Raw genomic sequence first — 27,761 nt, forward strand, 5'->3', positions numbered from 1 at the left:
CGGATTAATTTCGTCTTGCGAGGCACCACTGTATAAGCAAATTTCTTCTTGGGCTTATGGCTTGTGGTTTATCTGAAGGAGACAAATTATGATCCCTGAGGAGACAACACACTAAGTCAAACCATGGCTTAGCTCACAACAGCAGAACTGGACGAGCAAAGTGGCCAGAATCTCCTTTCTAAGAGCCCACATTTGTGCTAATCCATGGTTTGGCTCAGTGTTAAATGTGACCCGAATCAATGTCTTCCAAAGATCCTGAATAAAACTTTTCCCATTCAGTCTGTTACACTTTTCAACAAAACTGGCCACTATTTTGTAAATTGGAATCAGTATAGAACAGATGAACTGGTGACTCTGCAGATGTTATGTATGAAATATGCTTGTATATAGGATATTGTATGTAAATATAAAAACCTAAATACTAATTGAAGAACTCATTTCCCATAGGTATGCCATGAAGTCCCATTGCCACATTTTCTGCTCCCTTCACATCTGTCTTTGTTTCTGAGTTAGTTACTGAGAGCTTAATAGCACAGGAGGCCAGATTTGGCCCAGTGGCTGCTGACTGTTGACCATCATTTAGAGTTTCATTCACAAAAAGTACACTAACTATGATTTCAACTAAGTCAACATTCTCAAAGTGTGAAGCAAGACCTCCTTGGAAGACTAAATCTCTTTCCCAACCAAAGTGTTTATTTGACAAGGTAAACAAAAAATGGAGTTGCACTCCACCTGACCCTTCTCAGTCTGAGTGATACAAAGAGCATACATGTTTCACTCCTCGTGACAATCCTATTTTGGTTACCTTTTTGCTACCTCCACTGTAATGAATGCAGAAGAGCTAAAGTGGATTTGCTCCCTCAACTTATTCAGTTGTAGCACTGACACAATGGAATGCTCTCTGTAGAGTGATTACCAAAGTGTTTCTGTATGCTTTAATATTGGCTGGATTCCCCCCCCCCCAAATTTCTATGTTGTTAGCTTCTTTCGACTTCCCCTACACTGCAGGAAGAAAAGTGCGACAGTTTAAATAAATAAATAAATAAATACATTTTGCAAATCCAGTTGCCAATAGTTTGTGGCCATGAGCAATCACCTTCTGCCATATTTTTGTTTTTCGTTTTGCTTTTATTTCAGTCAGGGATACTCCATTTTCATTTTATTTTTAAAATAGTCACTGTGACAAAAACTGGATACCCTTGAGATAATACAATGCATACATATTTGTGCCTGAATATTTACACACATACACTTGCAATCAGGAAGTTTCACTAAGAGACCTAAATAGTCACATGACAGTTTAACAAGCCTTGCTTTTCTTTCACCCTATTTCCCCTCATGTAATTTCTTTCAAAACAATAGCTTAGTCTTTAAAACTAAGGCTGTGAGTTTGGGATAAAAGTATATATTTGGTAGGGTTAAGTCAAAGGCACACTTGTTCATGTGTTGGAGCCATTTTGGCTCTGGTATGTTATTGTCATAGGGTAGAAATAAAACATGAAGAATGCTCTTTTTCTGCTAATATTTATTTAATTGCAAGCAGATTTGTTCTTCAGTATCTCAAAAAGACTTCTATTGAGATTTGGATCACATGCAAACTAAAGCTAAAATCAATTAACCATTTAAAGCAGATGACTTAATAAACAAAACTCAACATGTATAAACCTTTAGCAATTTTATCAGTAAAAGCCTCATTTCACTTAAGCATATACCCCTTATACTATCTGTCTAAGTTGTGGGCCACTCAAAAACCTGGCAAGACCCTGAAGGAACATGGTATTACATCACAGATCTACATGCTTTAAATGTGAGGTTCTACAACTGCCTACCAAGAAAATTCAACAACTGATTTTTTGTAGATTAGTATGATTTAAAATCCTCTGTTCTTGGTGATTTACATCATTTCCAATTTCAAATTCATGTATCTCCAGAACAAGAGTATATACCAGCTGATTGCTGTAACTATTAAAATGTATTGGGTCGGAAGTAAATAAAGCCTTTATGCTACCCAGAAGCATAATCCAAAACCTTCCAAGCCAAAACAGCCTTTGAACTACAAAATTATACATGCCAAGCCACTCAGAAGCTGTCTGGGCAAGTAAGCAGTATAGCAATTAATAAATAAAAAAATAAGAAAGGAGGAAGGGGGAAACGTGAAATTAATGGATTTCTATTGGTGCTATTGTCCTGAGCACACCCAGCCCAAAGAGGACAAATGGTTTAATTCTTTATTAACAAAGCACGCATGGTAGCTCCTAAGGTGCACAGAACATGCGCACAAACTTCTGGTGATTAAGTAGCTGGCATCCCCTGCACAGGCTTGTGCTCCAAGCTGGACTCTTGGAGCAACAGCATAACCATGCCTCTACCCAAACTTGTCCGATAGTACATGCACAAGCACCCTGTGAATTCTCCTAAAAGGAAGTTGCTGTTGTGTCTGTCTTTTCAAGCCCCTCCTAATCCTGGGTCCTGGTCTAAGAAATTATTTTGAAAACAGTATGTTTTCTGATAGAGAAAATGATTCTGAGATACAGCAGTTCTGCAGACCCAAGCAGAATCTCCTGCAGATATATTAATCTCCTGCATGGTCAACAAACCTCTATCTCTGTAGCTAGTACAGAGCTAGTTTCTGGAATATGGGATAAAGTCCCCCCCCCCCATTTTGTTTATTAAGGTTATACTCCTTCCTCCTATTGCAATCAAGGTGGTTTACAAACATTAAGTAACCAATCAGTAAAACATAGCATTAAAAACCAACGCATGTCCAATAGATTTGTCCACTAAAACACCATTAAAGTATCTCAACTGAGTCGGCTGACACCCAATAGAATAAAAATGCCTTCAATATGAACCAAGAGAGATCAAAAGAGAGTGGACCAAATCTCAAGCAAGTTTCACAGTTGGGCACAGCCACAGAAATGTTTCTCTCCTAACCCTCAACCAACCATATCTCTAACACAGGCATAGGCAAACTCGGCCTCCAGATGTTTTGGGACTACAACTCCCATGATTCCTAGCTAACAGGACCAGTGGGCAGGGATGATGGGGACTGTACAGTGGTGCCCTGCAAGACGAATGCCTCGCAAGACGAAAAACTCGCTAGACGAAAGGGTTTTCTGTTTTCCAAGATGCTTCGCAAGACGAATTTCCCTATGGGCTTGCTTCGCAAGACGAAAACGTCTTGCGAGTTTGCTTCCTTTTTTGTAAAACCGTTAATACCCGGGGGAATCCGCGCTCCGCAAGACGAAAAAATCGCAAGATGAAGCAACTCGCGGAACGAATTAATTTCGTCTTGCGAGGCACCACCGTAGTCCCAAAACACCTGGAGGGCTGAGTTTGCCTATGCCTGCTCTAACATCATTAGGATATTGAGAAGAGCCTCCCTTGCAGATCTTAAACAACAGGAAAAGTTGTATGAGAAGAGAAAGATCTCTAGACTAAATCACTGAGGGCTTTAAAGGTCATAACCAGGACTTTGAACTATGCCGAGAAACAAACTGGAAGCCAGTGCAGTAAATCAGTATAATGTGCTCCAAAGGCTGAGTGCCCATCAAGACACTTGTGGTTACATTCTGGACCAAGTGAAGACTCTTCAAAGGCAGCCCCGTGTAGAGTGCACTGCAGTCATCAAGTCTGGAAGTAACTAAAGCATGTGTCCCCATAGCCAGGATAGAACTTCCTATGGATGGATGGATCTAAAACACCAGCCTAAGCTGGGCAAATCACTCCAAACCCCAGCTGCTACCCTTGCATCTGGGGGCAAAGCCGGGTCTAAGAGTACTCCCCAATTCTGAACTTCTTTTTCAGATCATCACCAAAACTGCCGTTACAAATGAGCATGATCTGAAAACCTTCTCTTGATGATCTCTTTATGCATATAACGGGGTGGGGGAGCTCTTACTGGAAGATCAGATAGTTTTTTTAAAAAACTTGGAGGGAGAGGGTGTCAATAACATTCTTAAACCTCTCAAGCATCCTGCCATACAAATAAAAGATGCATTCCAGGTTTTTTTTGCGTTTTGTGAGTAAGAAATTCAGTTCATGTACTGTATTAATATCCTGAAATATTTGGCATTAAAGGGACACTATAATAAGTGTTCCAAACAAAACAGCAAGGATTGAACCTATTAGTGCTTTCAAGTGATGAACAGTTCTAGAGAACTTGAAAGCTTGCACACTATTTTCTGATATTTTGGTTGGCCTAACACAGGTATTGTCGTAATAAGGATTTTGGAATTTTCTTATGGGCTCATGCGGCTACCATTATTTTCTTCTTGTCAAGTATTAGAAATACATTTACTATTTGGTGGGAGAGAAATATAAATAATAGAAGTTCAACTCATACTGGATTTAATATCAGTATCAACGGGCACATGGTAATTTGGCACAACAAAAAGGCAGAACAACTTCTAAGGCACAGTTGTGGAAAACATACCATATGTTCTTTAAAAACAAGCAAACAAAAAAATAACAACCCTTAGTTCTCCTTTTTGAAAAGCAGAGGTGAGAAGTTATTCAGAATTGTTCCAATTGATCTTTTTTAAAAAGACATGGCAATAATTGGATTATTTTTTTTCAGCAAGCACAAACAATATAGAATCCAAATCTTGTCCTAGAATTCTGATTCTAAGACTTTGATCTTATCCACATTTACTTGGCTATCTGGGTGATTTCGATGGGACATTCTTTAAAACAAATGTGTTTAGGATCATAGTGTGAGTAATGTCATCTGTACACATTTTTAGCCAGGTAATTTCAGTAAAACAGTTGACTGGTTGAGCACTTAAGTAAAAACTCAGGAATCTAGCAAGTAAGTGAACCTAAATTACAAGCAAAATAAACCCCAACTCATATCAATATGACTTTTCATTTTAGATCAGTGTAGTTACTTTTATAAACAACCAAATAAAAAGGAAAACCTCTCCTTATATTGAATATATTCAGATACCCCAAACAATCAAGTATATGATTTGGGGCAAATCCACTACAATACTTCAACTCCTTTTAGTGAACACTCAGCTTTACTGTATAATGTTTTGATATATATAGTATCAATACTCCTGATATTATCACTACAGAGATGTCCATAGAATATGAATCTGATCATGGTGAAGAAGAGCTGTTTTAGAAGCACTTTTGAAAAACACTGGATTTACAAAACATATACAGAATCACCTCTTATGCTTTGCGGTTTGTTTATTATTCTGAACTCAGAGGTATGCAATTCTTTGGATAAACTCCAGAAGAGATTGGACAACTAACTGGGACATATAGAACAACAGGACAGGACAGAGAACCAAAGTTTGTAATGTATTGCAAATGTGTACACAAACATATAAAAAGCAGCAAAACCCAAACATAACTGTGCTAGGGGGAAGGGCCAGCCATGATTCACACACAAAATGCACATCTGAAAAGCAAAAAATATGTTTTTATTTCCCGGAAATATATATGCTCAGGACAACACAAGAATGGATCGCAGGAGCACAACATACCATTTGACTACAAAAACAAAACAAAACCCCAAACATTGAAAATTTCTATCCAATGTATTATCACTGAGTTGTATTGTTGCTTTTTTTGAACCAAATCAGCACAAAACAAACAAGCAGCGGTTTACAAGACAAGGCCAGAGGCTCAAGTTTGAGATTTCATAAAGAGGTGGAGAGAAGGTTAATAGAGGATAACCCGTATTTGGCAGGTCTTCCTTGTTTTTACAGAGCTCAAGAATTAATTTTTACTATAGTGTTTGGATATGTCTTAAAAAGCAAATACCTATAACACTGGATTTCCCTTTTCAAATTTGACACCAAGGAAAATAGTCATTTTTTGGTGCTTTATATCCCACCATCCAAGCAATCAAAAACCAAGCGAAAAGACCCATCTGCTAGGGGCATCCTTTGCTTTTATTTTGGAGGTGGAGTGGGGGTGGGGAAAGCGAAATAGACGATGCCTTTGCAACCGGGAAATCAAAACCCGACACATAACCATCCGACGCTGCGAATTATCATCTCTTCTCTTTTTCCCCTTTTCCCCAAAGCGCGCCCCCCCCCCCCAATCTGGTGGAGAAGGAAAACCTATTCTAGAAGGCTGTGGGGATATGCGAAATAAGAGGTGGGGGTGGGGAGAGAATCTCCCAGCGCCCCCTCTTCGGCCACAACGATTAGAACGTTGTGTATCATTTTATAAAGCTACATTGTATTCTGTAGACGTGCCCTGCAGACGCAGTAATATGAGGCTGTTTGGGGGGAGAACTGGATTGGGGGAGCAATGGAAAGAGATCAGGGCTGCTACCCAAGGAGGGGGGGACACGGTTCCCTTTCCCCCCAGGTTTTTTTCGCCCTGTCACAGCCCTGAGTTGCAGGTAGAGAGAGTTAAGAGATTTAAAGAGAAATTGCTACATTGTAACAAACTCACCGTGATGTTTGAGCAGCAGTCAGCGCGGGGTCTCCGAGACATCCCCGCACGGGCTCCGGAGGCAGGACCCCAGCAGGCACAGACTCATAGAGGGTCAGCCAAATGCCTGATTGCAATGGAGCAAGGCGTCTGAAAAAAAGGAGGGGTAGGCAAAAGATAAAAAAAACAAAAGGACGGAAGGCAAGGGTTTAGGGAGGGGGGAAGGTAACATACAGCTAATTTTTTATTTTACGTTTTAAGAGAAACGATGGGGGGGGGGAAGCCACTTCCCTCCACCCCTTTCACTTAATTTGCATTTGTGTTGCCCCACCCCCCTCTCTCTTTCAAAATAGCCGCACGCGCGCGCACGCTCAAAGGAGAGCCTCCGACGAAGACATTATTACCACGGGGCTGTCAAGCGCGGGGTGAATTAAAGGGACAGGCACACTAAGCGACCTTCGTGATTGACGTGCGTTTCAAGCTAAGCTTCGCATCCTCAAGGAGGGAAGAGCTCGGCGCAAGCAGACGGAGGGGAGGTGGGTGGGAGCGTTTTCAGACCTTACGCGGGTGGAAAGCATGGGTGGGATCTTAATTCGAAGCGAGCTTCTTAATAGCAACCAATTTCAACTTAAGAAGAAAAAAGCTCAACTGGTATTGAACAAAGAGAGAAGGAGCACTTGTCATTTCTACGAAATGTGAATGATCGAGAGCAGACTCGCATCAGAGGGCTTTTGGCTGAAACTGCTAACATCCCCACCAAAGGTTTAAAATGACACTTTTATATGAGAGACATCCAGTCATTTAAGCAACTACAGCCCCAAGGGTACTAATTCCAGCAACTGTATTCTCAAGCATACAAGGGAGTAAGCCCTGCTGAACTCTGTAGGACTTGCATCTCAATAAGCACACTTAAGGCAGTGTTTCCCAACCTTGGGTCTACAGCTGTTTTTGGACTACAACTCCCATCATCCCTTGCTAGCAAGACCAATGGTCAGGGATGATGGGAATTGTAGTCCAACAGCAGCTGGAGACCCAAGGTTGGGAAACACTGACTTAAGGCATATCACAAAACTAGGCAAGGGAACCAAGTCTATTAGAAAAGGCCAAGTGTTTGAGAGTCGTACTTCCTGCAAAGGTAATTGTAACACACACTTTACAGAAGCCAGAACACTAATCCAGGTGTGGGAAACCTTTGCCTCTCCAGATGTTGCTGAACTACAACTCCTATCATCCCTGCTCATGGACATGCCTGATGGGAGTTGTAGTTGGGCACAGTTGGAGTATGATCTGTCTCCTCTTCACCCCTAAATTACAGGACTTGGGGTGTACTAATTAAATTATATTTCCTACTTATACCAGACCATATTGGATTCTATGGGTGCAATCCTGTGCAAATGTAGTTGTGTGTGTATGTGTGTGTGTCCCCAATTCTTCTGCCTTCTACTACTACTCTCAACTCTTGTAAAAGCTTCCCTGCCCGAAAAGGCCATCATCAAATCCCTTTCATCTGCACGTCTCTTCAAAATCACCATCACATCACCTACTCTGCCATCTGTGGCAGGCTGAGTTAACCTTACTGGCTATTCATTCTCCCTTATTCCTCATTTCACTACTCTTAACCTAGCCTGCCCCTCGAAACAAAATAAAAAAAAAAATCCTTCCAGTAGCACCTTAGAGACCAACTAAGTTTGTTATTGGTATGAGCTTTCGTGTGCATGCACACTTCTTGAGATGAAGCCACAAGAACTAATGCAACTTTTGCCAGGGTGTGTATTAATGTTTAGCATTATCTGTCAAATGCTAAGTGCAGCGTTTTGGGAACATGTAAAACTGCTCCATGCAGGCACGTATGGGACTTGGTGGGACCAGATTAGAATGACAGGTGCTCATAGATTTTTTGTAGAATGTAGAGCAAACCATATTGGTACCACTGCTTCATTAGGCACAATGCGAGTGGGGGAGGGCTCAGGTTCTCCATTCCTGCCATACTAATGCATGCATCTTGAGGACTGGAGGAAACCCTGCAACTTCTGAAGTTCTACGAGAGCTAGTGTGGTGTAGTGGTTAAGAGCGGTAGTCTCGTAATCTGGGGAACCGGGTTCGCGACTCCGCTCCTCCACATGCAGCTGCTGGGTGACCTTGGGCCAGTCACACTTCTCTGAAGTCTCTCAGCCCCACTCACCTCACAGAGTGTTTGTTGTGGGGGAGGAAGGGAAAGGAGAATGTTAGCTGCTTTGAGACTCCTTCGGGTAGTGATAAAGCGGGATATCAAATCCAAACTCTTCTTCTACGATAATCATGACATTAGCACAGGAACATAGGACGCTGCCTTATACCAGGTTCACCTAGCTCAGTATTATCAGCACTGATCAGGATTTTCAGATGGCTCTCTCCCCACTCTCCCAGATTGAACCTGGACCTTCTGCATGCAAAAAAGATGTCATAGCATTCAGCATTGGCCCTCAAAGTGAGCAAAGAGCAGTGGTAATAATAGACCCAGAAAGTTTCTCTCTCTATAAACAGTTAATGAACTGTTGTGGCCATGTTCTTTCTTTCGTTCTGCTAAACAGTAGATAAATGTTTAGAAATGTATAGTGATTATACATCTTACTTTGTTTGAATGGGCACATGTGTTCATTTGTTTGTATGAGTAGTGTAATGGATGTTACCTACCCCATATTTGATCTACTGGCTACACCCAGCCTTTCCTTTGTGGTTTCTGGGAATTTAAGGTGCAATTCTGTACACATGAATAAGTCTTTGAACTCAGTGAGGCTTGCTTCCCAGAAGACACAAGACTGGACTGCACAGTCAAAACACCACAGAAACAAAACAACTAGTAACGAAATAAGTATGTGTTAATAACAATAAAGCAATTTTTAATGTACAACATTCTAGCTATAATGCATAAAACACAGAGGGGTAAGTTTGATATTAAACAAGAGATATTCAAATCAACCACTTCTAATACCTTTTGCAGACAGAAAAATAATTATAGTATAAAATTGATAGCAGGTTATACTGCAAGGGTAGCCAATGTGGTGCCTTCTAGATGTTGTTGGACTACAATTCCTACAAGCCTCAGCCAGTATGAACAGTACTTTGGGATTGTGGGAGCTGTAATTCGACATCTGAATGGCATCATATGGGCTATCTTTGTATGTATCCTACTGTATCCACGAGGATTTATTCTTTAGTAAATGTGCACAGGATTCCAGCTAAGAAACTGAATAATAATAAAGTTTAGTTCAGTAGAACGTAAAGATAACCATGTTTATAATTACTTATGGAGATTTTGCTTAGCTGCTCTAGAACAGAGTATTCAATACATACTTTCTGGTTATGGTTTACTAATCAAAATAAATGTTCTTTATCTCATAAAGACTAATTGAGCCTGTTATAGAAATTTTTTTGTTAATGCCCTATATTCAGTGCAGCTACGAAACAGTACCAAAAGAGACAGGAGGCTGAATCTGGTGCAGTTTGTAGTGAAGTAAACATATAGTAGACAAAAATTGGACTATACATAAATACATAGTTCACAACTCATGCACTTCTAGATAGTATTTAGCTGTTCCTCTATCAAGCAGCTTCCTGCTAGATTTCGTTAGTACCAAAGCAAAACAAAAGCAAACCTAAGTCATTACTGTGCAGTGCTTCACTCCCTCAGTATTACTTTTCTAAAGCCAGTCACATAAGTAAATGTAATCGGGACGGCTCTTAATTACTGTTTTGCATGCTTTATCCAGCAAGACACGCGGCCAACACACACATTGAAACAAGCCAAGGCTTTCCGAGTACAGTACTATATGCAGATGTTCGCAATTCCAAGCTAACAGCCAGACAGGCACCGTCTTAAACGGGCTGTGAGATCAGGCAGCTGAAAGCACAGCTCAGGAAAGGGTCCTCGGCGTACTAATTAAAAACTGGTTTTGCCGGAGAGAGAGTTCTCCTGATTGGTCAAAAGTGGAGCAGATCAGAAAGTAATGGGATGGGCTAAAGGCAGCACCCGTCACCCTGATTAGACAGGTTAAATATGATTGACTAGCGTGGGTAATTAATAAGGGGGTAGGGCTTTCTGCTATGTTTATACCCTGCGATTGGCTGGATTTGAATTATCTCTTACATTCTGTTTAAACTTGGGTGGGACTCGCTTTGGTGCTCTATAAAAGGCAGAGCTGCGAGCGTGGAGGCAAACCAGCACGGTGAGAGTTTTTAAAGAAGGCAGGATTTAAGCAACTTTGCTCTCCCGGATCATTTCAATGGAGCAGAAAAACCACGTTTTCCACAGCGTTTTTGTAACATATCCGATTGGGAGTTTTTTATAAAAAATAAAATAAAAAAGCTGAGAAAGGAAGAGATTGAAGAGGGTTTTCTGCTCTACATGGCCATTTGCAGTTTCATAAAACAAAACAAACGTGCCGGTCCACTACTGCCGGTGAACTTAAATGCAGTACATTAATAAACGAATCAGAAATCGTTTAACTTTGGACTCGATCACGGATTGTAGCTTGGGGTAATACTCCGATTTCGCCTGGGGATGCATCTCGGAAGCAAGAGCCATTGCAGCCGTACAGTCTACTCCTATGCAGTTCACAACATGGCAGGGTTTTACAGTGGGAGTTATTTTGCTAATGTTAGTTTATAAGCATTTTTTTTTTTTTTACAAATGTGCACAGATACACTCGCGCCTGAGCAAGACAGTGGGAAGACATTCTGAACACGTTTCGAAAACTAAACTTGTAAAAACAACAACGAATTTGTATGGATCGGGGAGTACCTGAAACTCACTGGTGGAGCATATGTGCATTGCATGCGGAAGGTTCCAGTTTCAGTCCTCTTATCTCCAAATTCCCCTTATCTGAAACGAGAGTTGTTGCCAATACAGTAGTGCAAAAAACGTTGTGCCAGGGAGGTCAATGGCTTGACTTGGTGTAAAGCAACTTCCTATACTCCCAGGGCATGCTGGGTAGGTGGGGAGGGGAGTAGGGCTGCTTATCTCTAGATATGCCGTAGGCGTATGCTTGTCAAGCCTTGTTCCACACCACACTCACTGATAGGGAAAACAAGGAAAATCACATCCCATAGACACAAGTGATTTGGATGAGATCTATTCTCAACAGAGGCTCTACCTTGAAAGACATCTGGATTCTATACAGCACATGAGCAACAGCTGTACATTTGCTGTACTGCAATGGTTATGCTGCAAGGAACATCCAGGCTAGACTAGTACAATGTATTATACGTGGGGCAGTTTTTTAAGCCTTTGAAAACTTCAGTTTACAACAAGGAGGCTAGATTCTTCCGGGACACAGCATGTTGTTGTTGTTGTTTAGTCGTTTAGTTGTGCCCGACTCTTTGTGACCCCCTGGACCAGAGCACGCCAGGCACTCCTGTCTTCTACTGCCTCCTGCAGTTTGGTCAAACTCATGCTGGTAGCTTCCAGAACACTGTCCACCATCACATCCTCCATCGTCCCCTTCTCCTTGCGCCCTCCATCTTTCCCAACATCAGGGTCTTTTCCAGGGAGTCTTCTCTTCTCATGAGGTGGCCAAAGTCTTGGAGCCTCAGCTTCAGGATCTGTCCTTCCAGGGAACACTCAGGGCTAATTTCCTTCAGAATGGAGAGGTTTGATCTTCTTGCAGTCCATGGGACTCTCAAGAGTCTCCTCCAGCACCAGAATTCAAAAGCAGCCATTCTTCGGCAATCAGCCTTCTTGATGGTCCAGCTCTCACTTCCATACATCACTACTGGGAAAACCAGAGCTTTAACTATACGGACCCTTGTCGGCAAGGTGATGTCTCTACTTTTTAAGATGCTGGGACACAGCATAACAAGCTCATTACACCTATACTGACATCTCTTATAAAAAGAGATTGCTCCAGTTTCAGTTGCCACATCCTTGCTTACCCGGGCAAATTATGAACCCAACATGTAATCTTGATTGGGTCCCAGTTTGTTTCTGGACACAGTCAAAATTATAACAACTTAAAGCTGGTTTTGAGTTATAAAGTCCTAAGCAATCTGGGACAAGTGTACCTGAGAGACTGCATTTTCTATGCAGCAGCTAAGCTTGTAGGAAGTACTTCTGCCTTCAGAGAGGACTCTTTTTGTCTGCTGGTTGTGCAATAAAGGTTAATGCTCTCTTCCAGATAATATCAGCTGGGGAAGTCTGTCCTATTTACTCGAGAATTTGGTGCTTCAAAATTTGAAAAACACTAAACTGGCAATAGTCCCATTGCATACTTGTTTACTTATTATTTTTATTTATAGACGTATTCATTTACTGCTAAATCACAAAACATGTCAAAACAGTTTACAACATTAAAAAGATTAAAATCATAAAAATTAAAAGCAATTAAAAAGCAAAAGTTTAAAGCAGCTAAAAAAGCCAATGCAATTCTGGGCTGCATCAATAGGAGTATAGCATCTAGATCAAGGGAAGTAATAGTGCCACTGTATTCTGCTCTGGTCAGACCTCACCTGGAGTACTGTGTCCAGTTCTGGGCACCACAGTTCAAGAAGGACACTGACAAACTGGAACGTGTCCAGAGGAGGGCAACCAAAATGGTCAAAGGCCTGGAAACGATGCCTTATGAAGAACGGCTAAGGGAGCTGGGCATGTTTAGCCTGGAGAAGAGGCGGTTAAGGGTGATATGATAGCCATGTTCAAATATATAAAAGGATGTCACATAGAGGAGGGAGAAAGGTTGTTTTCTGCTGCTCCAGAGAAGCGGATACGGAGCAATGGTTCCAAACTACAAGAAAAAAGATTCCACCTAAACTTTAGGAAGAACTTCCTGACAGTAAGAGCTGTTTGACAGTGGAATTTGCTGCCAAGGAGTGTGGTGGAGTCTCCTTCTTTGGAGGTCTTTAAGCAGAGGCTAGACAACCATATGTCAGGAGTGCTCTGATGGTGTTTCCTGCTTGGCAGGGGGTTGGACTCGATGGCCCTTGTGGTCTCTTCCAACTCTATGATTCTATGATTCTATGAAAGCAAGCATTAATAAACCATTGTGGCATATGTATTCTGAATTGCCTATGCAGGCCTAGTAGAATAAAATGTTTTTCGGCATGCATTTAAAAGTTGGGACAAAAGGAACTCACTGAATCTCTATTGGCAGAGTACCAATTCGGGGAATGATTAACGATGCTCCTACCGATGATTCCAGTAATCAAGCTGGAATATAGGCAATCGTGGAGGTACCCTCAACCTAAGTTGTTTAGGGCTTTGTAAATTTATGCAAGGAACTTGGCTCAGAAGTAGATGAGCAGCCAGTGTAGCTGCTTTAACAAAAGTGCCACATGTCCTTGGCCAGAAGCTCCCATCAGCAGTCTGCATCAGCTGGAGCTTCCGAACTCAACCTAAGGGCAGCCCCACATAGAGCACATTGCAGTAATCCAGCCTCAAGATGACCAATACTTGGACTGCAGAGGTCGGGCTATCCCTTGTCCAGGAATGGCTGTAGTCCTCTAACCGCTATTATACAGTAAAAAGGAGCAGATAGGCAGAAGATAACAAATTTACAACTAGATTTGGACATTTAACTTTGTTGTATTGGTGATCCCTTTTATATCCTCTTCCTTTCTCACTCTCTTTTTTTTAAAGATGATATAGCTGACTCCAGATTTTTGTTTTCCCAGCAGGAATAGAGTAACAGCACTGTAATGCAATCCTGCCCGCCCTTTCCCCATTGGTATGGGTTAGAATGACCATTATTATTGGCAGGGGAGCAATTGCCATTTGCATTGGAACATATATCATGTGTCCCTGCAATCTGAAGTGAAAGGGCCTTGTTGGTGGTGCCTCCCTCGCTATGAAACACTCTTTGTAAAGAAACTCACCCAACACCCCTATTATCCTTTAAGGCCAGACTAAGACATTTTAAGGGACACGGGTGGCGCTGTGGTCTAAACCAACCAGAGCCTAGGACTTGCCGATCAGAAGGTCGGCGGTTTGAATCCCCGCGACGGGGTGAGCTCTCGTTGCTCATGTCCCTGCTCCTGCCAACCTAGCAGTTTGAAAGCACGTCAAGTAGATAAATAGGTACCACTCCGGTAGGAAGGTAAACGGCGTTTCCGTGCGCTGCTCTGGTTTGCCAGAAGCGGCTTAATCATGCTGGCCACATGACCCGGAAGCTATCTGCGGACAAACGCCAGCTCCCTTGGCCAGTAAAGCAAGATGAGCGCTGCAACCCCAGAGTCATCCACGACTGGACTTAACAGTCAGGGGTCCCTTTATCTTTTTAAGACATTTTATTCTCCCAGACTGCTTAAATTCTTGCTATTTTAGTCCCTGTGGTATGGATGGTGGTTTTAGATCCCATGTTGCTGGCTCTTTTTAGCACCTGTGACCTGCATTGTATTTTATTGTTTTGGACTTTTTGTACTGGAATTTTTACAGCGGATGAGATTTTTAAAATTTATTGTGGGGCTTCAGTGTGATGTTTTTAATTGGTTTTATACAATGTCCGTATAGTTAAAGCTATGTTTTCCCAGTAGTGATGTATGGAAGTGAGAGCTGGACCAGAAAGAAGGCTGATCACTGAAGAATTGATGCTTTTGAATTATGGTGCTGGAGGAGACTCTTGAGAGTCCCATGGACTGCAAGAAGATCAAACCTCTCCATTCTGAAGGAAATCAGCTCTGAGTACTCACTGGAAGGAAGCGGAGGCTCCAATACTTTGGCCACCTCATGAGAAGAGAATACTTCCTGGAAAAGACCCTGATGCTGGGAAAGATGGAGGGCACAAGGAGAAGGGGACGACAGAGGACAAGATGGTGGGACAGTGTTCTCGAAGCTACCAGCATGAGTTTGACCAAACTGCGGGAGGCAGTGGGAGACAGGAGTGCCTGGCTTCTCTGGTCCATGGGGTCACGAAGAGTCGGACATGACTAAACGACTAAACAACAACAACAACGCCAGAGAACTCGCTTTATGAGATGTCTAACAATAAATAAATATTCTGAAACAGAACAATATTTCTTATGAATTAAAATTAGGTCAGCTGTTTATAGGGTCATCATATTACCGTAATTTACTAAATTGTAGGAAGGTATAATAATGACAATAATAAAGCAGGACTTGAAATCAGAATATAATTGTTATCAATAATACTATTTCTTAAAGAAAGTAAGAAAATATATAAATAGAGTAAAATACCACTATTTCACATCAAAAACATGAGAGAAAAATCAGGAATTAAATTGATTTCAATGAAAACAAAAATTTACACTGGAGGAATTAAATGGATTTTCATCACTAATGCACCAGGCACAATTAACATGAACAACTAAAATGGCTAAAACCTGCAACCAGGAAGCTTTCAATTAAAGGTACAAAAGCCCTGAAAAGATTCAATAGCACTACTTTGCTTGTATACACTGGACAGGCTGCATGCGTGTAGGGGTGCCAAACTGGGTCTTTGACCTGGGTCAAATAAAGCTTAGTTTCACCCTTGGGGCAGAGTATATTTTCCACATCCATGCACACCTTTTGCACTAAAAACTGGATCCTCATTCCCTGCTGTGTATGCGATGAGGACAGACCCTTGTTTTAATTCCTATCACTACCTACAGCTTCACTGAGGATACCGTATATTGCAGCTGCTAGCTTCCTTTTCTGGCAATTTCTTTTAATTGTTTCTTGATAAGCAGATATCTAGAACTTAAAGCTTTCCCCATTGCTGCATCTCTATTCCAGCAAAAGCCGCTTTCTGAGTTTCTATTTGCTATTCAGAAGTGTTACCAGAAAAAGGAGTTGGCAAACCATATATAGTCCAAATAAAGCCAGTTGTGCTAAAGTGCCATTGAAATCAATGGGCTTAATTTAGTTGTAATTGACTGTGCAATCCCATACATATATTCCAAATACCGGTTAAACTCCGAGGGTTTATTTCTAAGGTTCAGTGTGCATTATCCTGTAGAATTAGAGCCTGATCCTATGCGTAGTAGGGCTCTAAATCTACTGACGCCACTGGAATTAGATGCATTTAAAGGACTGAGAGGTTACTTGCTCTGATGACTGAAATGAAATTTGATACATACAACAAAACCAATTTGGATTGAAGCAGTAATTTGAGACTTAAGTGCGTGGGACCATTTTAAAACAGTATTTTAGCAATGTTTTTTCCCTTGCTCTCTACTAATGGAATGCTTTACTTCCTGGCATCGATTTCATTCCCGATATTGGCACATGTAAATATCTGAATAAAATCTCACTTCTTCACTTCATCTTCCTCTCAATTGATATTAAACTCTGAAGGGTCTCCAACCACTCCCTTGCCCTCCTGTCGCTCTTCTTACTTTGTGTTTTGTCTCAAGTTCCCCCCCTGCCCCAATTTTTTGTTTCACACTTTTAATATTTATTTTTACAAGTAGGCCAGAAAATGCCTATATAGCTACATAATGTTTATCATTACATAAATATACAGATTTTAATCTAGATATAAGGGCCTATTTTTTCCTATCCCACCACCTTTGTTCATTTATACACTCCACCACCGACTATTTTATAGAATTGATCTCGAAATTGGTGCCTGAGTTTGGAGTTTTATTTTCCTCTTCCCTCCTTGGCCCTTTCCCCTTGGGTGCTGTATCTTTAATTCATTTATAGGTAAGCCTGCAAAGAGTGTCTTGTTTTGATTTCATGTAAGGCGCACCGGGAGCCTTTTTTGGCTGAAGAGCAGGGTACAAATCCGCCGGATAAATTAATAGCAATAAAGGACTGACACTTGCTATCACTGCAGTTATGCACTATGCATGTGTAAATACCACACAAACACACACAAAATCCCTGTGATCCTCAGAAGAAGGGTGGAATAGAAATACATATAAAATTGTTTTTATTATGTATTTGGATCTTGTGATTTTATGTGGTAACCACCCATATAAATAACCGGGTTGTTTTTATTATGTATTTTGATATTGTCATTTCATGTGGTAACCTGCCCATATAAATAACTGGGCTTATTTCATTATGTATTTTATTACGTGTTTTTTCATCTTGACATTCTTATGTGGTAACCGCCCCGAGACCTGTGGCGCGTACAGGGCGGTATACAAATGTGGCGGGCAAAACCCCCCCAAAAAACGTCAAATATCCCCTCACGGAAACGGTGCGCGACGAGATGACACGCCATACCTCCGGCTGCGTGTCCCCCACCCCCCGTACCTCATTCCCTCACAGCTTCCCCTCCACGACTCCATCCCCTCCTTAATCCTCCCCTCACGTAGCTGTACTAGGTAAGTCGGGGGGAGGTTGTTCGCGCCTTGCCAACCTCCTCACAAAATGGCGGCGCCGGGCTACCGGCTACTCCCTTCCCCTTCCCGCCAAAACGCACGCACGCACGTACCCTCACTCCCCTCTCCCCCCCCTCCCCTTACACCCTCCCCGCGTAGAGCGAGCGAGCGAGCGAAGCGCCGCTTTATTGTCGTCGTCCTCCCCCGCCCTCCCCTTCCAGCCTCGAGCCCGTTCGGGCGCCAGGCGGCGCGCGTGGGCGGGCCCCAGTCGGCGGCTGGGCGTGGCCGGCGCGTGCAGAAGAAGAAGAAGAGGAGGGGGAGGGGGACTAAATAAATAAATAGAGAGGGAGGGAGGGAGGGAGGGGGGAGGAGGAGGAGAGCGGGGCGCGCGACGACGGGTAAAGCAGCGGCCTGTTTCTGCCTGTGCGCGCGCGCGCGCCCGCGTCGTCCTCCTCCTCCTCGCTCTCTCTCGCTCCCCTTCCTCAGGGAAGGCGCCTTTCTTCTCTCCCTCGCCCCGTCAGGTGCAGGTTGCAACCGTCCCTCGCCGCCCCCCCCCCCCAAGGCCGCTCCACCACCACCACCACCCGGCCCCATTGAGGAGCAAGGCCCCCACCCACCACCTCAGGAGGGAGACCCGCTCCCCTCTGCAAAGTAGGGGGCAGGAAGGAGCAAGACTAAGGCTCCTCGCCCCACTTCAGGTCCCCATTTGTGTCAGGAGCAACAAAGAGAGGTTTTTCCATCTGTGGTAAGGGGCTCTCCCGCCTCAGGACTTGTGCAAATGCGCCCGCCCCCCTTAACCCCCCATTCGCGCCCCGTGGCAGTTGCTCCCCTGTGGGGGCAAGCGAGGCCCAGCGGGTCTCTTGGAAAGCGGGGTGGGGTCGGTTGCACATACTTCTATGGGGGTCGCTGCAACCCTCCGTTTTGTTAGGGGGCTCCCCACCCCACTTTTAACTGCTCAGAACTGGGGGGCAGCCACTTCTAGGGCTTCCTGGGAAAGTTTCCCGTTGCTGTGTTTCTCCCGCTCCTGTAGCGAAGGAATATGGAGCCCTGGCACCGTTGGGAAAGAGAATCTTAATTCGGATCCTGCCCCTTCGCCAGGGTTAAAAACACATAACAGCGTTTCAAGTGCTGCAGCAGGTTTTTAGGGTTTTCTCTGCACCTGTTTTTTTTTAAGGCTCAGCATGGGATGGAGAGGTTAAGGCTGCAGTGCTTTTATATAGCCCCATTTACTACCCCGGGGTTGGTTAAGGCCCATTCCATTCAACAGGGCTTGCTTTGGAGTAGTCGTGCAAAGGATTGCACTCTTAGGAAGGGAAGCCCTGTGTTACGTTTCATTGCTTTTCAGTAGAGTTTTGTGATAGGAGAGAAAAGCAGTGAAATGCAAGAGAACAGCTTAAAAACCATGGGTGTCAACCGGTGGAAAGGTTTCATTTAAGATACCACTTAAGCAGTCTAGTAAATAAGTTTTCCTATGCTAAAACGTAAACATAGGTTCCCACTTTATATATTGAAGGAAGTGCAAAATAATGTATAGTTCAAGAAAAGCTGCTATGGGGGGGGGGTAATCCATTTGTAATATTTTCATCCTATGCCATTACTTAGTTAAAAATTAACTTTCCTGGGTTTCTTTCGTTCTCAAAGGAAACCCAAACATAAAAATACTGCAAAACTTCTAAAAGATGCTGAAGCTTTGGATTTTTTTGAGGGGAGCACTTCATAATCATGCAACAGCTAAAAAGAGAAGTAAATTTATTTGGTGTTTGCTCTTGGTACATGAATGGGATAAGGAATCCCGACCCGCTTAAGTGTAGCTAGGAAATAAATAATATTTTTATCAGTAACCACGCCTTATCATTTGAAAGCATGACCTAAAAATATCTGCATGATAAAATTCTGATGTTCATATTTGTTTGTAAAGTTTTTATTCCCCACTGCTATGAGCAGGCTTTAAATTTTTTTCCTTATTTTAATCCTGTGATATTAAGATATCTCCCTAACACCTTTTTGCTTTTATAAGCCTGCACTACAAGCATCAGTGGTTTGTGTACCTTGGTCCTTTGCTCTGGAATGTTGGGTGCTGTGATATGGATAGGTTGTAAGTGGCATTATGTTTATAGTGCCTGGATACAGAGCATTATATATTCATAAAATTCTGTTTAATAATATGCCCACAACCAGCAAATAATATTTCCTTTTTCTCTCTCCATCCCAAATTAAGAGATGGTGTGCCTCTCAGCATTACAGCAACAAATATTTCCTCCCAACGTGCAGTTAAAAATTGTGTACCCTTGTCTGTTAGATCCAGTGGGAAGAATTTAAATATATTTGTATACGCACCCTGTCTTACGAAGAGAGGTTGAGTTGATTCTGTTGATGGCAAGGAGGAGCCTTAAATACGCAATGTCGTTCTTCTTAATGGATATGAATTTAAACTATTCTCTACTTATTCTATCCTTAGAGCACATCTTTCCAAGAGTTTTCCCAAAATCTGCTATGGCCTAATAATACTGGACTTGTAGGATTTTGAGTGGCAGCTGCTAATATCCAGTTATAATTGTGAAGACAGAAAGAAGTGCTGATGAACTTTGCTTAATCCTTGGTGAATAATACCTGTAAGCTATTTTTAAATAGAATCATTTGCAAAATAGAAGTCTCCATGCATAATTTTGTATATGTAAACTCTTGCCCCTTTTTGCAAAATTTATCATGTTTACATTTCTGTTAAGCCCGGAGATAGTAGTAATATATTGTAGTGTTCTAAACATGTATGTACATTTTTAAAAAAGAATTTGCCACTTTTTATTTATATATGGGGATGTTTATGGCCCACCTTTTAAGGCTTAGGCTTGCAATGCAGCAAGACAACACAATACATTAAAAAGAATGAAAATCCTGTAGAAACCTAGAATAATAAACAGTTGTATATTCAAACATCAAAACTGCAAAAAGAATCCAGAGAGCCACGTAAAATAACAACCTTTTTTCTGGGTAGTGGTGGTAAGTTTTTAGCCATTGGTGGAACATAAATAATGAGGTTCACAATTTAATCTCTTGGGGCAGTAAGTTATTATGGACAGCTTCACATGTAACACTAAGCCAAAATAATACATTAATCTTTTGAAAATGCTCATGGGGAATCTGCAGACCTACCTATATTGCAGTACATCTATTATTTGTGGCAGTACATTCATCGTATATGTGAACCTCATCCCAAACACTAAATTTCAGTAGAGATTTTGTTATTAAGCTATTTAAATTAAATTTGATCATTTGAGAAATAACCGTAGGAATCAAAATCCCTAGCTATGTTACTTATTTCACAAAATTTGTATACCACTTGATTGTAGTAAGACCTCAAACGTCAGTTTGATCTATATGATCATGCTTAATTTAATCATGGGGTAACCCTCATTTGAAGATATGGAGGCAACCCTTTTTTTGGGGTGGGTAAAGTGTGGGATTAATACAATAGATGAGCTGATAAGAATAGATGGAGAATTTTTACAATGATTCTTCATTGAGGGTTAGATACTATTTACCAATGAGGATTAAATGCTAATTTTAATCTGTTTCAGTATTTTAATTTATGTATGTTTTAAAATAGGGTTGTAAATTTTTTCTTGTTATTATTGTCTTAGCTTTTTGTAAACCACTTCTGAGTTTTTTCACAGTCAAGTGATGTATACTTTTTAGGAAATACTGTAAATTTATAACATTAAATAATATTTTCAGTAACAGCACACTTCAGTGTCTATTTATGATCCATCAACTTGGAGTGCTTTATCATCACCTAAACTGCTGGATGGAATAATTGGTTAGTTGCAAAATATAAAACCAGTTACTAGTTTTTATAAATACATATATGGAAGTTTTTAATGCTTGATGTTCTACTATTGTTTTATCATTTGTTTGAGCTCCAGTGTGGCTATAACAACCCAGTCACATGGGCAACATAGAAATAATAAATTTTTATTATTATTACTGGAAACTCATAAGAAGATGATCAACAGGTTAGAGAAGAATGGAGCAGGGAATTAAGAGTGTACTATGGAACCTAAACAATGGCAAATTGCATTAGAATCTATACGGAATATTTCTTTAGATGTAAAATTGGCATGAGTCCTGGTATTGCTCTGACTTGTGCATGCCTGTGATTCTTCAAAACTGTTCAGCACTTGTGACTCTGACTCAAAGCCCCTTTGCTCTTTCCCATTTCCATTTCAATCTTTTGTTTAGGAACCTTGACCCAAATTACAAACACAGAAGGTGGTTGAATATGGACCAGTACCACCTCAGTGATGAAAGTTCACTCCACTCTGAGATGCAGCTTCATGAGTTTTCAGGGAATCAGGCTTTGGACTGCAGTGATAATTTCGGCCACGACCTGTGTCCAGATATGAGAGACATGATTTATTCAGGACTGAGCAACTTGGATGTGGACCCCAGTCTATCAGCCACAAATATGAATAATGACTCCTTGGAGGACAATCTTGACACCTTATCTTTGTACTCGGTGAAGGACTGTGATTCTACTAAACTCCTTGAGGATTGTGACCCAGACTCACGGCCACTCTTGCACGGTGAGTAACCCTGGTTACAGTGGTAAATAACCAACGTGGCAAAATGTGTAAGGCAGGAATGCGAAAACTGGCTTTTCAGATGTTGTTGGACTACAACTCCTATCAGACTCACCAGGATGGCCAATGGGCGGAGGTTATGAGAACAGTTATCCAACCACATTGAGAGTCCCAGGTTCCCCATCTTTGCCTAAATACAGGCTTCCTCAAGATCGGCCCTCCAGATATTTTGAGACTACAATTCCCACCATCCCATTGGTCCTGCTAGCTAGGGATCATGGGAGTTGTAGGCCAAAAATATCTGGAGGGCCGAGTCTGAGGAAGCCTGCCTAAATAGAACCTGGAAAGCTTTCTTTTTCCATTCAGCTATGGGTTCCTTTTCTAGTCAAGGCACTCCTCTCTGAAATAGGAATACGTAGTAATTGTTCCATTTCACACTTCAGTGCCATGTGTACACTGGTGTTTCTGCACAACAAGGATTATGAAGTATCAATGGGAGATGCATGTCTTTAGATGTACAATGGGCATGTGCTAGAGACCTGCAGACCATGGCTTGTTTTGTGGAAGTTACGGATCCCAAAGCATTTTGTAAGCAGAAATAATTAAGTTCTACAAAATTTTGATGAAGATCATAGGTGTGCAGGTTTGGGAGGAGAAATTTGCATTTATTGTCCCCTTTTTCTGGGGAGGGGAATCTTACGCGTCCTCACGTGACTGTTCAGGCATCTCTTGACTTTTTAATGCCAACAGGTCCAAAACAGTGTTTTGTTGAATAGCCTGTCATTTTAGTTACTATTCTGTATTGCTTTTAATATTTTTTAATCATTTTATATTGCTTTACACTGCCCTGATGCTTTATGATGTGGAGGTATATAAATAAATGAATATATTAATATAGTAATTTGCACTGGAAAATCACATATGCTGTATTAGCCATTCAGATTTGATACAACACGATGTTGTCTTCATGAGTATTGCCTGTTTCTTTCAGTATGGTGATGTGGCGTCATTACATAATCACAGTGTGTGTAGACTTTGAGATTTTGAAATGAGGGTATTTTTCTTAAGGGGAGGGGAAATAGCACTTTTGGCAAGGTAAAAATGTACAAAATTGCCAAAAGCAAATACAAATACCAGCCTAGTTTTTCAGTGGAGCAACTGAGAAACAAAACTCATCTCTTGGAACACTTTCTTGGGATAATGTCATAGACTTAATTTTTCTGTATAGTGCCATGAGACATTTATTGCTCCTTGGAAAAAATAATAGATAAAGATGGCTACACTACAATATGATAAGAATATGTTCCCCTTCTGTCTAGTTTCTTTTCAATTGCATCCAGGATAACGGAAATGCTCTCTGTGGAGTCTTTGCAGCGCACGCTCCAGCTGCAGCTGGGAAAAAAGCTACACTGAAGAAACATGGCAAATCTAACTGTTAGGAATGAACACCTTAGCTTCCTTTTAAATCAAATAATTAATTTCGTGTTGAACCTTTGTAGCTCTTGATGTTTTCTCCACAATTAAGTTTTCAGTTGAAATGGTTGACTCTAAAATCTGCAGTGAAAAGTTAAGACATGAAATTTTCAGGTCTTAAGTTTGTTGGGCAAAACAACAGTCCGCTGTGATCATTATTGGGATTAGGTGCTTCTATTATTTGAAGCATTTAGTTGACAACACAGCACTTCAGAAGATTATATCTCCTTGGAATTATACCTGCGTTAGATGAAGTTGGCTGAACGTTACATGCTGCCAGGCTTGGGTTGAAATGCTTTTATTTAAGCTCCATCTTATATGTAAATGAGGCATCTAATCATAAGCCTGCATTTTTATCAAAGCTTATATTTTTGATTAAGGCCTGTATATTAAGATGAGCTTAAAGATTTTCAAATGTTTCATGCCAGGCAGAAGACCAGCTGCCTAAGAACCTTGGCAATGTTTATTCTCCTGGACAAGGGGGCCCCCTGATTTATAGCAGAAAACAATTCTCAAAGTCGTAAAAAGGGAATTACAGGCTGAGAGCGAGGACACTGACCTTGCATGTTGCAAAGTACAATTAAGCTGTAAGAGTGGTTAAATTAAGAGTTGGTAAATAGTAAACTAAAACCATGTGCCTCCCATTAAACTTGAGCCATATTTTCCTAAGGTTAAAAGGCCAAGAGCATCTGGCTGGCAGAAAGGAAGAGAGTATTTTGGGAAGTCTTTTTCTAAAGTTGTTTCTTTCTTAAACTGAGATCCTTTTAAGATTTCTTTTCCTTTTAAAAGGTTATTTATGTTATGTATTAAATATATTGGCTTAAATGTAATTATGCAAAGGAATTAGAAGCTAAGAAATGTTAAATCCTTATGCTAGATTCTTATTTCATATAGTTGAAAGAGATCACAGGGGCCATCAGCCCAGCTCCCCTGCCAAGCAGGAAACATCATTAGAGCACACATGGTTGTCAGGCCTTTGTTTAAAGACCTCCAAAAGAAGGAGATCTTTCAATGTTGATGTGAACTCAAGATCCTTGACATCTGTTTAAGATAAAAATTTAAGATTAAACCATCTGTTTTGGAGGGCAAGAGGGCAAGAGGTGAGCTGGTAATTAAGGTTCCTTGTTGAGACACATGTAAGATATATTACTACTTATTTGTCATTTATAGATAGAAGAATATATAGCTTTTTGTTTCCCATAAAAGGGCAAAAGGAAATGGGTGTATCTTTTGTGATTGGTTCTAGCAAACAGCCAATAGGAATTTCAACCAGGCTGATTGGACAGAGGCAGCCACAGGAGGAGCAAGGGGGCTGGGTTAAGGAAATATAAGTGCTGGCCATAACGGCAGGAGGCCAGGCCAGAGCTTGGTAACCATATACCACTGTGCCTCTCATTTATTTGTCTGACAAATAAATTATTATTTTAATTTCTCTATTGCTGTGTTGAATATTTCATTCCAGCTAAGCGTTAACCACAAGCAGGGTGCTACATAATTAAATATGCACATATCATACCATAGCTGTGTTGGTTTTTGGTAATATATGAAGTGGAAATCAGTTCTTAAAAGAGATCGGCAGTAATGGGGATATGTGAATGGAGAGTAGCTTAGATAAATTTAAAATGGAACAGAATTGACAGACAGTGCAATAGTGCTCTAGTAAGAACAACGAAATAATTTTGGTTGTCAGGAATGAGCTTTGTTGATCAGGTGCAGTAATGCTGAACAAATGCAAGGCCTCCATTTTAGAGGAAGGGAATGCTATGCTACCTTCATGAATTTAACTTAATTACCTAAATGAATTTTTAAACTAGGCACTCAGTTTAGTGCCAAAATCTTAAAAGCAGATAAAATAGAACCTCAAAACTAATTAGCTGTGAAATCAGTGGGTCTGCTTCATGAGCAAGCAGTTTGGCAAAAGAGGTTAACTCTTATTAAAAAGTTCAGTATTGGTTTAAATAGTTACTAGAGAGGAGGAAGGTGCATGTTTCTAGAAGGCCAGAAGTTCCCACACCTGTTTGTTAGTGATATGACCACTTTAGCAGTGCAGAAAGGGTGCTTGTATAAGAGGCAAAAGAATACTTTAAAATTCAGCAGGGTCTACCCATGCTCTCTTGAGTTGTATATGTACTTCATTTATGTGCAGTTTTTGTTCTTCATTCCACCCTGCAGCAAAAATGTAAATCCTGTGTGTTTATACTAGAGATCTGGGTATTCTGGGTAATTTTCCAACGCTCTGAATGCATTGGGGTGTTTAGGATATTTGACATACACTCATGCGCACACGTATAGGATTAAGTGTTTGTGTGATGTGCTCTAAGACGTTTGCTGCTGGTAGTACAGTTACTGTTAAAAATGGTATGGGATCGAATCATGTAACCTGGGCTTGCTTTAAGCCTGTTTTTATATTTGCTTTGCTATGCACTCTTAACATGCCCTGAGACTGCTGGGTGGATCAGGATACAAAGCTTCATAAAATATTGTGGGATAACCAGTATGCTTAGGTATAATTAAACTTTGGAAGGGAATATATTAAAGGTCCACAGCCTGTATTTCCATGCTTTACTTTGCTTCATATTTTGTGGTTTTAAATCTCTACTGTGGTTCCTGTCACCAAAGAGGACTTGCCCCAAACCTGGACCTTGGCATCCAGGGAATTCTCCTTTTATACATTTCCCTCCTTTCTTGCATTATGTTCATTTATCAAACATAATGCAATTTGACATTATGTTCATTTTATGAAATTTCCATACCAGTTGATTATAGTAAAACCTCTAAGCAGTTCAATATTGCTAGATCATCACTGGAAGAAAATAATTGCATTGGGGAAGCAAACTTAAAACAGTTTATCGCCATCACCATCATTATAAACATTATTGACATTTTTTAACAAGAACAGTTGGTGGTTTTAACAAGCTTTAGCATCTTGTGTAGTTGGTTTAATAATAGGGGTAAGAGGTGTTCCCTTCTGAAAATATTTGGAATTAAGGAAGAAATGGAACTGTTAGGGCTTCAGTCCTCCTCGGAGCAGCCTGCTCCTATCCACTTGTGTTGAATGGGCTCATCCCTATTGCTTTTAAAAGGATCCTTTTTACGAAGAACCAGCAGGGAGGAGAATCCATAGTTAATGCACCTGGGGTTTTTTGTGCTGATTGAGAAGAGAACGGGATTTAGTTACTGTGTCTGCTTCCACAGAGAATACCAGTCCCAAAGTTAGTATGTGCACCCTGTTTTCTGCTGCCAGGAACATTCACCAGTAACTGAGGGAGCTACATGTGTGAAGCCCTACAGAAATAATTTGGGGAGGGGAGGTTCTTCAGAACCTCTCAAAATATGTAAAAAATATATAAAAATCGTCCAGTAGCACCTTAGAGACCAACTAAATTCTTAGTATAAGCTTGGAACAAACTTAGTTGGTTCTCTAAGGTGCTACTGGACAATTTTTTAAAATATATATATAATATATATATATATATATAATATATATATATATATATAATATATATATATATATATAATATATATAATATATAATATATATAATATATACAATATATATATATTTTATATAATATATATATATTTTATATATATACATATATATAATATATATATATTATATATATATATATATATATATATAATATATATATATATTATATATATATATATATATATATTTGGTTGGATAGTGTTTTCGAGGTTACCAGCATGAGTCTGACCAAGCTGCGGGGTGCAGTGGAGGACAGGAGTGCCTGGCGTTCTCTGGTCCATGGGGTCACGAAGAGTCGGACACGACTAAACGACTAAACAACAACATATATATATATTATATATATATATATATATATATATATTATATATAATATATATGTGTGTGTGTATATATATATATATATATATATATATATATATATATATATCTTGACTGTGTCAGACCAACATGGCTAGCTACCTGAATTCTGAACCTCTGTTATTTAAGCCCCTCAATGTCCCATTGATGTTGTTCTCACCTTGAAAATGCAAGGAGTCATACTTGGCATTTATATGGCATTTTCGTGTGTGTCATGTTCA

At 40.7% G+C, this 27,761-nt stretch overlaps 2 protein-coding genes across 13 annotated transcripts in view; one reads left to right on the plus strand and one right to left on the minus strand.

Moving 5' to 3' along the window:
* BICRA (BRD4 interacting chromatin remodeling complex associated protein) overlaps nt 1-14,305 on the minus strand; it is a 104,887-nt gene extending 90,582 nt beyond the window's left edge. For 5 of the 7 annotated variants that reach the window (XR_013841312.1, XM_079985272.1, XM_079985271.1 and 2 more), the window contains exons 1-2: nt 11,177-11,303; nt 6,418-6,546 (exon numbers count right to left, since the gene is read on the minus strand). The gene's annotated coding sequence lies outside the window, so the exon portion shown is untranslated. Of the gene's footprint in view, nt 1-6,417; nt 6,553-11,176; nt 11,304-13,945 lie in introns of those variants that run through there. The other 2 variants (XM_079985267.1, XM_079985268.1) reach the window with 2 other exon arrangements.
* Nucleotides 14,306-18,001: 3,696 nt separating this feature from the next.
* The window catches only part of ZNF541 (zinc finger protein 541), a 36,505-nt gene continuing 26,745 nt past the window's right edge, over nt 18,002-27,761 (plus strand). For 2 of the 6 annotated variants that reach the window (XM_079985288.1, XM_079985292.1), the window contains exons 1-3: nt 18,004-18,158; nt 20,096-20,249; nt 21,874-22,217. In XM_079985288.1, the coding sequence (XP_079841414.1) occupies nt 21,914-22,217 (304 nt within the window). In that variant the 5' untranslated portion in view covers nt 18,004-18,158; nt 20,096-20,249; nt 21,874-21,913. Of the gene's footprint in view, nt 18,159-19,194; nt 19,381-20,095; nt 20,250-21,873; nt 22,218-27,761 lie in introns of those variants that run through there. The other 4 variants (XM_079985293.1, XM_079985291.1, XM_079985290.1 and 1 more) reach the window with 4 other exon arrangements.

This window comes from Podarcis cretensis, assembly GCF_951804945.1.
Source record: "Podarcis cretensis genome assembly, chromosome: 8".
Lineage (NCBI taxonomy): Eukaryota > Metazoa > Chordata > Lepidosauria > Squamata > Lacertidae > Podarcis > Podarcis cretensis.